Genomic DNA, 13634 nt, shown 5'->3' with positions numbered 1-13634 from the left:
CATATAATGTCACAACACAGAAAGAGGACATTTTGTCGAACATAAGATCATAAGGCACAGGGGCAGAATTGGGCCATTCGGCCCATCAAGTTTGCTCTGCTATTCTATAACAGCTGATTTATTATCCCTCTCAACCCCATTCTTCTGCCTTCTCCCCATAAACTTTGATGTCCTTACTAATCAAGAAACTATCAACCTCTCCTTTAAATATACCTAATGACGGCCTCCACAGCCATTTGTGGCAATGAATTCCACAGATTTTTTACCCTCTGGCTAAAGAAATTCCTCCTCATCTCTCTACTAAAAGAACGCCCTTCTGTTCTGGGGCTGTGCCCTCTAGTAATAGACTCACCCGCAAAAGGAAACATCCTCTCCACATCCATTCTACCTCGGCCATTCAATATTCGATATGTTTCAATGATCTCCCCCCTCGTTCTTCTAAACTCAAGGGAGTACAGGCCTAGAGACATCAGATGTTCCTCATATATTAACCTTTCATTCCCAGGATCATTCTCATGAACCTCCTCTGGACCCTCTCCAATGTCAGCACATCTTTTCTTAGATAAATGGCCCAAAACTGCTTACAATACTCCAAGTGCAGTCTGATGAAGATCTTATAAAGCCTTAGCATTACATCCTTACTTTTCTATTCTAGTTCTTTTGAAATAAATGCTAACATAGCATTTGCCTTCCTTATCAGCGACTCACCTGCAAGTTAACCTTTAGGGAATCCCAAGTCCTTTTTCACCTCTGATTTTTGGATTTTTTTCCCATTTAGAAAAGGGTCTACACCTTTATTCCTTCTACTAAAGTGCATGACCATACACTACCCTACACTGTGTTCCATCTGCCACCTTTTTGCCCATTCTCCCAATCTGTCAAAGTCCTTCTGCAGACTCCCTGCTTCCCCAACATTACCTGCCCCTCCACCTATCTTCGTATCATCCGCAAACATGGCCACAAAACCATCATGACCATGACATCATAAATGGAACACGAGTGAATCTGCAGATGCTGGAAATAAATAAAAACACAAAATGCTGGCAGAACTCAGCAGGCCAGACAGCATCTATGGGAGGAGGTAGTGACGACGTTTCGGGCTGAAACCCTTCATCGGGAGACATCAGAAATAGATTTCATTTGTTCATTTACTTGTGAATGCTATTCAGCTTTCCAGTCTTTGTCAGGGTTCATGTTGCATCATGGAAGGTTAAGCATACAAATTAAAAAGATATTGTGCAACATTACGTGATGGTGCAGGGTCATTGTTGAAGTCCTGACTGATGGGAACCCAGCAAAAAGCTAGCAAAAAAAGATCTTTTTTTTCTCCAGTCCTGATTAAGTGTTTCGGCCCGAAACATTGGCTGTTTACTCTTTTCCATCGATGCTGCCTGGCCTGCTGAGTTCCTCCAGCATTTTGTGTGTGTTGATGGGAACCCATTTGTATCCCTTAATCCTCTGGACTTCCCTTAATGTCACTGCTTCATGTGGAACGGGTGATGTAATAGACTGGCACCATCTTGAAGGTGCTACAATGCACCATTCTGCTGTATTTAGGTTGATGTCAACAATTATGACTGTATAGCTTCTGTGGACTATTCGATAGCCATTTGTAGGACACAAAATTCACTCATACAAATTGAGTAATCAAACTTGTATACTGTGGTCTTCCAAAATTCACAATGTTGTCAAATGATGGAATTTGCATATCTTGGTTTTTGGCAGACTTTGGCCAATGGGCTTTGCACACTGAGCAGACAAATAGGAGGAAATAAAATCAATTAGGATGTGAAATTTATTTCTATAAAAATATAGGAAGGTGAAATGATTAAATGTATAATTCACAGCCACTATTGGAATTATAACAATGCACAGCCTCAAGAAAATAGCTTCTGAGGTGACTTCACTTATGAGTCACCAGTGGAGAAAGAATAATTCCAATACCTAAAACTTATCCCCCGTCAGGACTGCTAAACTTATTATGTTAGTGACAATGTGTCATCATTTGCCTCCAAAGTTAAGTTCCATTGGCATCATTGACTGACAGAAAATTAAATTCTAGATATTTGTTTTTAAAAGAGGAATTTCACATTCCCATTGGTCAGGCTGATGCTTATATCTTTCCAGATAGAGCAACAGCCAGTGTGATTAATAGAGCTAATTGTCTAGTGAAAAAAATAGAAAATTATTTTGCACAGATTTTTCCAGTAGATCTATTGATTCTCTGAAAAGAGATACAATGGCAGGGACTGCAACATTCTTACTTTGAATCAATCTTATCAACTGCAACTGGACCTTGATTTCCTGTAGCATGGATGATGACTCAATACTTCTTCTAGGTGATATACACTTCTCTGACTAACTTCATGAAAGATTGCTTGTAGAATGCTCAATGTTGTGCTCTGAAAGGGTAAAATTAGGCATGAAGTGTATGTTATACTTCATTTTCCCATTCCGATATGTCAATCCATGGCCTCCTCTATTGTCGTGATGAGGCCACATTCAGGTTGGAGGAACAACACCTTACATTCCGTCTGGGTAGCCTCCAACCTGATGGCATGAACATCGATTTCTCAAACTTCTAGTAATGCCCCCCCCACCTTACCTTCACTATCCTCCTCCCCCCTTTTCTTTCTTCCATTGCCTTTGGTCCTCTTCTATTAGATTCCCTCTTCTCCAGCCTTTATCTCTTTCACCAATTAACTTTCCAGCTCTTCCTTCACTCCTCCCTCTCCTGGTTTCACCCACCTGCTTGTGTTTCTCCCCCCCCCCCCACCTCCCCCCAGCTTTTAAACCTACTCCTCATCTTTTTTTCTCTGTCGAAGGGTCTCGGCCCAAAATGCCGCCTGTACTTTTACTGAGTTCCTCCAGCGTTTTGTGTGTGATGCTATGCTAGACCTGTTTCATAGTCAGGCCAATTAATCTACTATTCTGTACCTCTTTGGAATGTGGGAGGAATCTTGAAAGCTGTTTACTTATCAGACTTTTTGGAAACTTCCACTTTTATAAGTCTTTACACAACCTCGTGACACTTATAATTACCTTACAGCTCAAGTGGTGTTTTTCCTGTTGTAATCATTGTGGTAATGTGTGAAACACAGCAACCGATTTCTGGATAGCAAGGCCCCTACGATCAAATGATGATAATTACAGAAAATCTGTTCTGGTGATATTAAGCGAGCGAGAAGAGTTGGGCATGAAACCATGGATAAGTTCTCGAGTTTTTTTTTTAATAGACTCATGGGATCTTTTATGTTCAGTTGAATCAGCCCAAGTTAACGACTCGAGTTAGCGCTTGCTAAGAAGGACTGTTGCTCTTAAATTGCCTCTGGAGTGAGACTTCAATTCACAGCCTCCACTGGTGGCTCAGCTGAGATGCTTTGCACTCGTGTAACTGGAGTAGGACTTGGAGACGAGAATGATCTCCATTCCCCAGACAGGTAGAGATGGTCAATCTTACACAACTTATGTTAGAAATAAATAAGATGTCTGGAAGCTTAGTCAGGGAAAAGTACGACACTAAGATGGTTAGTTCAGGCAGTGACTGGAGATTGTGATGGAATCAATGAGGAAGCCCAGCTATCGAAATATCTGAGTGTAACTTCTGTCAATTCGTGATGCTTTCGCTTTATCTTCGATACCTTTCAGGACATTTCCTAACATCATTTGACCTCTGTACTTTCTGAAAGTCTGCATTCCTAATCTGCTATGTAGCAAAACATGTGCCATGAACCTGACATCCCAGAGCAATGTAATTACGTATTTATTGTAAACAGCACTTACTATAAGCATGAAATCATCTGGAGATGGGAAAGGACATGAGACCCACAGCAAGCAGTCAGTCATACATCAGTCACAATCAACTTATTCAGCAAATAACTTATTTAAAAAGCATAGGAAATAAACTACAGCATCCTCCCCTGGCAGGGCAGGTTCTCTGAACAAAATGCTGTTGTGGCAGTTAAAATTATGTGCATAAAATCAATCAAAGTGATCAACCCTCTCGATTGTCAGAGGAATTATCTCCAACATGCCTGGCTATAGCATTGTTCTATATGCAGCCTACGAGCAATATCTGATCTGTAGACAGGACAGAACATACCGTTCCCCTGGACTATTGGAGCATAGCAGCATCATTCCTACTGGGGAGAGGTAGTCTACACTCTCAATGAGATCTCCTCTGCCTCTTCACTGTAAAAGCAATCAGATCCTTCATGATTTCTTGCCATTTTGCACTGCCACAAGAAAGTAGCATTTATGATCAAGAACCCCACCATCCAGGCCAGGCTCTCTGCTTGATGCTGCCATCAGGAAGATGTTACAGGAGCCTTAGGTCCCACACCACCAGGCTCAGGAACAGTTATTACCCTTCAATCACCAGGCTCCTGAACCAGTGTGGATAACTTCACTCACCTCTGATTCCACAACCTACAGACTCACTTTGAATAACCCTACACCTCATGTTCACAATACTATTTTTTATTATTTGCACAAATTTGTCTTCTTTTGCATATTGGTTATTTATCAGTCTTTTTATATATAGGTTTTCATAAATTCTATTGTATTTCTTTAATTTTTTGTAAATGACTACAAGAAAATGAATCTCAAGGTAGTATATGGTAACATTTGCATACGTTGATAATAAATTTTACTTTTGATCCTGACTTTGACTTTGGACACTTCAAACAAACCCCATTATTTCATGGTGAACTCAATAATTGATGATTTTCCTATCTAAGTGCTACCTAATTGCTGAAATGAGCTTCACCTAATGACCCATCTATCACCAGGTGGTTTGAACTGAAGCTCAGGAGCAGCGCAGAAATGCTGTTGGCCAGATGAGAGATTTAGATCTCTCAGGGAGCTATGATCAAAGGCTTCAATAATTTGTCACTTTGCCCGCCAATTTAATGACATTCTGCACTTAAATGCATCACTTCCCGCACAGTAAGAAACCTGGAACACAACAGAGGATTATGAACTCAACATGTTTTTTTTTCAGAATACACAGTCTAACTGCCACTCACCCAATGTGACAGTCATGCACAAATGTACCTATTTTGATGAGTTTTACTGGAAAAACAAGAACAATTTGATTTATTTAATCAATATTGTGATCTGTGTCACTTTTACTAATCATAAATCCTACCAATGTTGTCAAGTCTAAAAATACAAAGATCCTGCAGTCCAACGAGAGGCTCCCACAAGGCTCCTCCTGCAACCCGAAAGGGAAAGAAGCTGCAGTGCTTTATCTTAGAAAAGGGAAGAGGGAGGCTCTGGGGAAATCTGCCCTTTGATGTTTGTTTTGCATGTACTGAACTTGGCATGGAAGGCGGGTTAGGAGTCCGTGTGTGACAATGTCAGAGGAAGGTGGAAACGTGAAATAAGCAAGCTAATAATTATATTTAATTATCTGGTGGCTAAGTTGCAAGGAAATTGTAGGTGACACTGTAGACAAGGGCAGATATTAAAAAGTCTGTAAAAGTACAACTACTGACAGAAAGGTGTGAAATTTAAAAAGGATTGTTTGCTGTTCAGACAAGTCCTCTGGAATTGGATCACGTGTCTTCAGAGTGCAGCTTTGGTCTGACTCAACAATAATTTGCATTTGTTAAGCACCTTTAACATAGCAAAACTGTCTCGATGCCCTCCCTCACCGCACCAGAGCCACATGAAGTGATGCTGGGACAGATAGCTGAAGGCATAGATGAGAAGGCAGGTTGAAGGGGTATCTTAAAGAAGACTAAAAGAGGTAGTGAGGTTTAGGGAGGTGATTTGAAAGATCGTGGCCTCGGCAACTGAAGTCATTTGAAGGGGTTGTGTGGGGATTTTTTTTAGATAGAGAATGGTTAGTGCCTAGTGGTAGTGGAGGCAGATATGATAGAGGTATTTAGTAGGCACTTAGACAAGGAATGGAGGGATATGGACCATGTGTTGGCAGAGGGCATTGGTTTAATTAGGTGCCATTAGCTTAATTAGTTCAACACAACTAAATGGCCTGTTCTTATGCCGTACTGTTCTATATTGACAATGAAGGGGCAATGTAATTCAGTGATGATTGGGAGCCCGAAATTCTGGAGGTGTCATTCTATAAGAATAGAGTGGTCTAAGGACAGGGAGATTTTTTATCGAAAATGTTAAAAATTCCCACCAAAAAAACACTAGTTTAAACATTAGAAATGTTATACATGTGATCAATCTGGAGTGGTGTGGTTCTTGATGATAGAGAGTGATGTAAGTGTGGGGGGGAAGGGTGTCAAGTGGGAAGAGTACATCTCTAGGTGTTTGTTATAAATGAGGGTAGAGGGAGTAAAAATGAAAAAGGGCAACACAAAGAAGAATGTAAGAGAAGCATGTAAGCACATCAACGCCTCTACTTTCTTAGAAGTTTACAAAGATTTGGCATGTCATCTAAAGCTTTGACAAACTTCTGCAGATGAGCGGCAGAGAGTATATTGACTGGTTACATCACGGCCTCATACGGAAACACCAATGTCCTTGAACAGAAAATTCTATAATAAGTTCTGGATACAGCCCAGTCAACATTCCCTCTATTTTTTTAATGGCTGCACGGACCAACCATGGCTCCGAGCAGGAAATTTTTACTTGGTCTGAAACTGCACGGCACTTTTAAGTGTTTTTTTTGTAATGTGCATACTTTGAACATTTAGAGTGAAAATTGAAAAATCACACACTTTTGATTTTATTTATTAATTGAAGGGTATAATAAAATGCAGTACAACAAAGAAAATCATTCACGTTTCATAAACATTTTCTCATCTGTCTTTATTCCAGCTGCGCAGCAACAAAGGCTATGTGCGCGGGAGCATTTCAGTTACTGCGCGGTCGCGCACTCCGCGCAGCTCGGAGGGCACAGTGAGACCAGTCCATCACGAGTAATGCCCTCCCCACCACTGAGCACATCTACATGGAACGCTGTTGCAGGAGAGCAGCATCCATCATCAGGAACTCCCACCATCCAGACCCTGCCCTCTTCTCGCTGCTACCATCAGGAAGGAGGTACAGGAGCCTCAGGACCCACGTCACCAGATTCAGAAACAGTTATTACTCCTCAACCATCAGGCTCTTGAACCAGTGGGGATAACTTCATTCACACAACACCAACCTGTTCCCAACTTATTAGGTATCTCCTGTACCTAATAAAGGGGCTACTGAGTGTATGTTTGAGTTCTTCTGCTGCAGTAGCTCATCCACTTTGAGGTTCAACATGTTGTGCATGCAGAGGTGCTCTTCCACACACTGTTGTAACGTATGGTTATTTGAGTTATTCCTATCAGCTTGAACCATTCTGGCCATTCTCCTCTGACCTCCCTCATTAATAAGGCATTTTCGCCCACAGAACTGTCACTCACTGGATTTTTTTTGTTTTTCACACCATTCTCTGCAAACAATAGAGATTGTTGTGAAAATCCCAGGAAATCAACAGCTTCTGAGATACTCAAACCATCCCTTCTGGCACCATCAGTCTTCCATGGTCAAAGTCATTTAGATCACATTTCTTCCCCATTCTGTTGCTTCATCTGAATAATAACTATGTCTGAAGGCTTTTATGTATTGAGTTGCTGCCACATGATTGGCTGATTGGATATTTGCATTAACGAGTAGGTGTACAGCTGTACCTGATAAAGTAGCCACCGAGTTTTTAAATCATCAACTAACTTCATATAAACAACTAATATCATTATTTCATTGATATTTATAGGAATTTATTGCGCACAAGTTGACTGCTGCTATCAAATACACAATTATAATTTAAAAGTATTCTATTATTACATTCTATTATGCTATCTCAGCATTATTATTTTAAAATGCTATGGAACATTTCAAGATTGAGAAAGGCATTATACAAATTTAAGTTATTCTCTCACATTCTTTCCTTTTTTTCCCTCTTTCTCTTGGAATGACATCTTCGCGCCAATGTTGTGTTGCAGACATTAGTGCACTAAAGAAGGCAGAGGTTGATTGTCTCAAGGCTGATGTGATAGTGAGCAGGAATTAATGAATTGAAGCTGAAACTGTCTCTTAAGCCTTTTCAAGGTGTCAGCCAGTAACATTCCATCAAGTCAGCTCTCTACACAGTGAATTGGCAGTGTGCAGTCATGAGTAAGACCCTAAGCGTATTTGCATGACACATAGCGTTGATAATCATCAGAGTAATGAATAACTTACACTTGATTCTTTACATTATTGTCACAGGATTGTTGACGGGATTGAAGATGATGGGAAGAATTCCGAAACACAAACATTTCATTTCAACATTGATCAGAGTTTCCAGAAATCGACCAGATTATCTCCAAAGAAAGGTAATATACCTGAAATACATAAAGGGGCAAAGGGTGATTCAAAGAATGGAAAGAGTTGAGAAACAGCCATGAATATTCTAATTAGCAATGTAAACAGCTTGTCATAAGAATATCCAGGAAAGAAGTTTCACTGACTGGCATAAGGGAAAGAATGGTATTAAAGGGGGCCTTTTCTGGTTGGCTGCCATTGACTAGTGATGTCCCATAGTGGTGATTCCATTACTTTTCACATTATATGTTAATTATCTTGATGACAGAATTGATTGTTTTGTGACCAGGTTTATGGATGATACAAGGATAGATGGAGGGGCAGATAGTGGTGAGGAAGCAGGAGTCCTCAGAAGGACTTGGACAGATTAGAAGATTAGGGAAAAAGAGGTTGATGGGATACAGTATAGAGAAGCGTATGGACATGCACTTTGCTAGAAGGAATAAAGGCATAGACTATTTTCTAAAGGGGGAGCAAATTCAGAAATCAGAGGTGCAAAGGGATTTGGGAGTCCTAGTGCAGGATTCCCTAAAGGTTAACTTGCAGATTGAGTCTGTGGTAAGAAAGGCAAATGTAATGTTGCCTTCATTTCCAGAGAACTGGAATGTGAAAAAAAAATGTAATACTGAGGCTTTATAAAGCATTGGTCAGGCAGAACTTGGAGTATTTGTGAGCAATATTGGGTTTCTCATTTGGAGAAGGTCCAGAGGATGTTTATGAGAATGACCCCAAGAAGTAAAGTATTAAGGTATGAGGCACGTTTGATGGCTCTGCGCCTGTACATGCTGGAGTTTAGAAGAATGAGGGGGTATCTCCTTAAAACCTGCCAAATAATGTCAGGCCTAGATAGAGTGGACATGGAGATCATGTTCCCAATAGTGGAAAAATCTAGGACCAGAATGCATAGCCTCAGAATACAACAATGTCCCTTTTAGAATGGAGATGAGGAGGAAATTCTTTAGCCAGAGGCTGGTGAATCTGTGGAATTCATTGCCACTGACTGTTGTGGAGATCAAGTCATTGGTTCTTTTTAAAGCAGAAGTTGATAGGTTCCTGATTAGTAAGGGCATCAAAGCTTACAGAGAGAAGACAGGAGATTGTGGTTGAGAGGAATAATAAGTCAGCCATGATTGAATGGTAGAGCAGCTCAAAGGGCTGAATGGCCAAATTCCATTCTTATATCTTATGGTCTTATGGAAATGGTGACATGTTGATGAATATAACAGGATTGACATTCCTCAGTTTGAGGTCCTAGTGCCCACTAATGCCCTTTATTACCAGCGTTTGTAGAATTGTAGTTTGCTTACATCTGACCATTGTATCTTTGGTGTCCCTGCATCATGTAGCTTGAAAATCTGGCATTAAATCGTGAAAGCTTTTTATTGCTCTGGTCCCTGTGGTAGCCATGAAGGCCAATTTATATGTTAGTATATTTCCACAACCCCTGCCCATTTTTCCTCAATGATGTGGCTCGTTTCCCTTTCAAGGGTAGGCAAGGCAAGGGTAGGCAGCACACTGGCATGGCCTAGGTAGAATTTGTGTGTCCTCCCCACCACCACTTGCATTTCTACCAGGGCTTTCAGTTTCCTGCCACCTCTCTAAGATATGCTAGTGGTTAATTATTGAGTCATAGGGTCATACAGCACAGAAACAGGCTCCTTCAGCCCAACTGGTCTATGCTGACCAAGATTCTCATCTCGACTAGTCCCATTTGTCTGCATTTGGCCCAGAACCCTCTAAAGCTTTCCTATCCTATCCAAGTCCCTTTTAAATAATGTTAATATCAGTTGCCTACCACAAATTGCTATTGTAAATTGCTTCTTAGTTTAGGTGTGTGTCTTTGGAATCAAAGGAGAGTTGATGGACTTATAGAGAGAATAAGTTGTCGAACTACAGGGGAATAAGTAGTTAAGAAACCCATGTGGTCATGGGCAAAAAATACCGTTATAGTCAGAGTCAATAGCTTTGTGAATAAGTTGCGCAATCACACCTAGAGGCTCAGACCATTGCACAATCCAAAGTCCCATCATGGCAGAAACAGAATTTAAATTCAAATAAGTAAATAAATGAAAACTTATAAACTACTGGATTGGCATCAAAAGCTTAACTGATTTACTAATGTCCGTCATCCGCCATTCTCCCATTACAATGAAAGCTAACTGCCTCTTGGATAGAGTTCAATGGTAAATGACAGCATCCACATCTTGTAAATGGATTTGAAATAAAATCATCCCTTATCTTTAGACATGCAACCTGATTAATCCAATTTACCACCAACACAGTGAATACTCACTAAAGTAAATAAACCAACATTTACAGCAGTAAAGGTAATATGACTTAGAGATTTTTCAGAGCGAAACATTCATACTAGATGTAAATTCGTCAGTAATAAATATGGTGAGCTTTCTAAGTTTGGTAAAAGGCAGAGAGGTGAGAAGTATAATAATTTGTATTGCTGTAATGATTGTGAAACAGGTTATGAGTTAATATTGAATTTTAATGTCGGTTAAATGAAATTAAAGCTAGAAACCTGTTACGTATATAAATACAACCAAGAACTAATTCCCATTCTAATGAATAATGTAGCCTCCAACCACACTTTATTAAATAATTTTTAATATTTTACTTTGAAGAAATATTTCATCAAGGCCACAGATGCCCCTCATGTCATTATAGATATCATTCTAAAAAAGCAGCAGAATTAATCATTGTTTGTGTGTTATGTTCAATATTTCTCCCTCAACCAACTATAACATAACGATTATCTAGTGCGAGATCTTGTTTCAGCAAATTGATTCCATGTTTCGTACATTTTGATAGCAGCTGCACACATAATTCGCATTTCATTGCTGTTGTTAATGTTTGTGGTTTTTTAGGATCTCTGCTTACAAAGGCAAGTCTCAGAGGCAGACCACCTAGCAGAACATTTTTACTGAAGGCAATGAATGCAGCTAACAGCAGTGTCTGATACAATAGGCATGTGGCATGGTGCACTCACAACACTATACCACTTCTTTTTAAGAAGCCCATATAAAACATCAACTACCGTATTTACATCTATAAAATTAAAGAAATAACTATTGACAGGTTTGAAAATATACAATTAACAAGGTATTTATAGAGAATTGCATGATTCTAAATTAGATCATTTATAAATTCACTCAGATTTTTAGCCTTGTTATCTATAAAACTCTTCAGCATGGGCATCCACTCCACGTACTGATGATTGTAGATGATCACTCCTCCAGATTGGCATGTGCATCTGGACTCATAACCTGTTCTGCAATCATTACAGCAATATAATTGTCCTCATAACAATTATATTGCATATACTGCATATTCAAATCACCAAACAGTTCACAGAAAGTATAACACAGGACTAATAGCTCTCATCGACTACTGCATTGGTTACAATGATATACTATTTTTAGTACATTACTGAATAACATGAACTCATTAACGACAATCTCTGGTTTAATTGCTTTTTAAGGCTCTTCATTTTTGTAGCTCTGCTTTCATGCCATCTTAAATTTTGACTCCCAGTCTGACTGTTGACTGTCATCGACTGGTCTAGTTTTGGCATTTCGCTACACGATGCTTAATCAATCAAAGCTTGCACTTTATTGTCTCTGCACCAAAATCAACCTAAGATAAAAAGGCTATTGCAATTACTTGGAAATCAGATACATATTTAAGTATAGATTGTTGGAAAAAAGAAATCTATGGCTGTATTCCATTAGAAAAAATTACTTATAATTTAAGAGATAAATATGAAACATTTTTGAAAATTTGGGGCCCTTATTTACAAAAGACAGGATTAAATATATAGGTGCTCTGAAGATGAAATAATTGGCTACTTGGGGAAAGAAATAAATATATATACTAAAGTTATTAAGAACCCCATGGAGCATGTGGAGACCTTCCAACCACCAGGCACTCTTTCTTTCTTTTTTTTCTTTCTTAATTTTTCTTTTTCTATATAGGGAAGTTAGGGGGGAGGGGTTAAGGGGAGGGGGGAAGAGATATATACTTTTTTTTCCACACTTGTAATCATTTAAAAATGCAATTAAATAAAAATTTTTTAAAAAAGTATGTTGACCCCAGGCCAATAACCTAAACATGAATTCTATTGTTCCCTCTGTACCAATGCTCTCTCAGACTACTTCTCCAATTTATAACACTGAAACAGGGGATCTCACATTGGCCAAACAATTGATCCTTCTTTGCCCAGCTCCTGGCAAGGGGTTCTTCCTTGTGATAGTCCGGAGTTCTCACCACTTTGCATTCGAAGACCCTCATTCTTGTACTCTTTCCTTATCAGTTCAAACATTGCGTTTCAATCTTGCTGACTCTGGCCTAGCTGGCTAACATGTGTCAGCTTCCCATTGGCTCTCGTCCAAGCCAGCATCATCTGATTGCCCTTCTCAGAAGTAGCAATTTGTAATTAATGTTTCTTTATTCGGAATCAGCCAGTTACTTGGCGTGAGTTACCCAGGGCAGACATAGAATCCCTGTTCATAAACCGGTATGTATTATCTTACCGAAGAGCACCTTACAAATGACTTCTTATTTGGAAAAAAAAATCTCTAATTCAGCAGATTATCTGGAGCATTATTGTGTCAACTTTAAAGCACTTTGATAGAACTATTTCTGAGCAAAAACAGTTCACAAAATCAGCTCACAAAATGGAAGCTACAGAGCAGCTTCACAAAATGGCAGCCTCTATTCCTCCAAACACATGGCAAGATCAAAGACATTTGGTTTGTCCACTTCCACTGTCCTTAACCCATTTGAGTTTGGTGTTCTCTGCCATATTTCACTTCCTTTATGGCCAACATGACTTCATGTAGACACTGGACCTTTCCTCCTCCTTGTTGTTCCTTTAAAGGCATCATTGGGCCCAGAGACAATCCAGGAAGCAACGGGTTTTTGCCCTGAAAATTTAATTGTTTCTTTTTACACAGATGCTGTCTGACCTGCTGAATATTCCCGGCACTTACTGGTTTTATTTCAGATTTTCAGCATCTGTAGTTTTATTTTTAAATTTTTATTTACACAAGGAAATCTTTGTTTTACGTAGCAAGTAGTAAGGGTCTAGAGTGCACTTCCAGGAGTAGTAGTGGAGGCAGATTAAAATGCAACATGCTCAAGTTTTTCATTCTGCTGTAAGTCATCACTACAATCACCAAGATCCTTTTCCGTAGTGAATACTGAAGCAAGGTATTCATTAAGTATCTCTACTATTTCCTCCAGTTCCATACACACTTTTCCACTGTCACACTTGATTGGTCCTATTCTCTCATGACTTATCCTCTTGCTCT

General features: G+C 39.5%; 1 protein-coding gene across 2 annotated transcripts in view; it reads left to right on the top strand.

The window, feature by feature from the left end:
- kcnh4b (potassium voltage-gated channel, subfamily H (eag-related), member 4b) overlaps window positions 1–13634 on the top strand; it is a 219771-nt gene that overhangs the window by 170362 nt on the left and 35775 nt on the right. For both annotated transcript variants that reach the window (XM_073071489.1, XM_073071488.1), the window contains one exon: window positions 8218–8324. In XM_073071489.1, the coding sequence (XP_072927590.1) occupies window positions 8218–8324 (107 nt within the window). The remainder of the gene's footprint in view (window positions 1–8217; window positions 8325–13634) is intronic.

Source organism: Hemitrygon akajei, chromosome 18 (genome assembly GCF_048418815.1).
Source record: "Hemitrygon akajei chromosome 18, sHemAka1.3, whole genome shotgun sequence".
Taxonomy (NCBI): Eukaryota; Metazoa; Chordata; class Chondrichthyes; order Myliobatiformes; family Dasyatidae; genus Hemitrygon; species Hemitrygon akajei.
The sequence above is the reverse complement of the archived record's forward strand: the minus strand, read 5'-3'. Positions and strand labels throughout refer to the sequence as shown.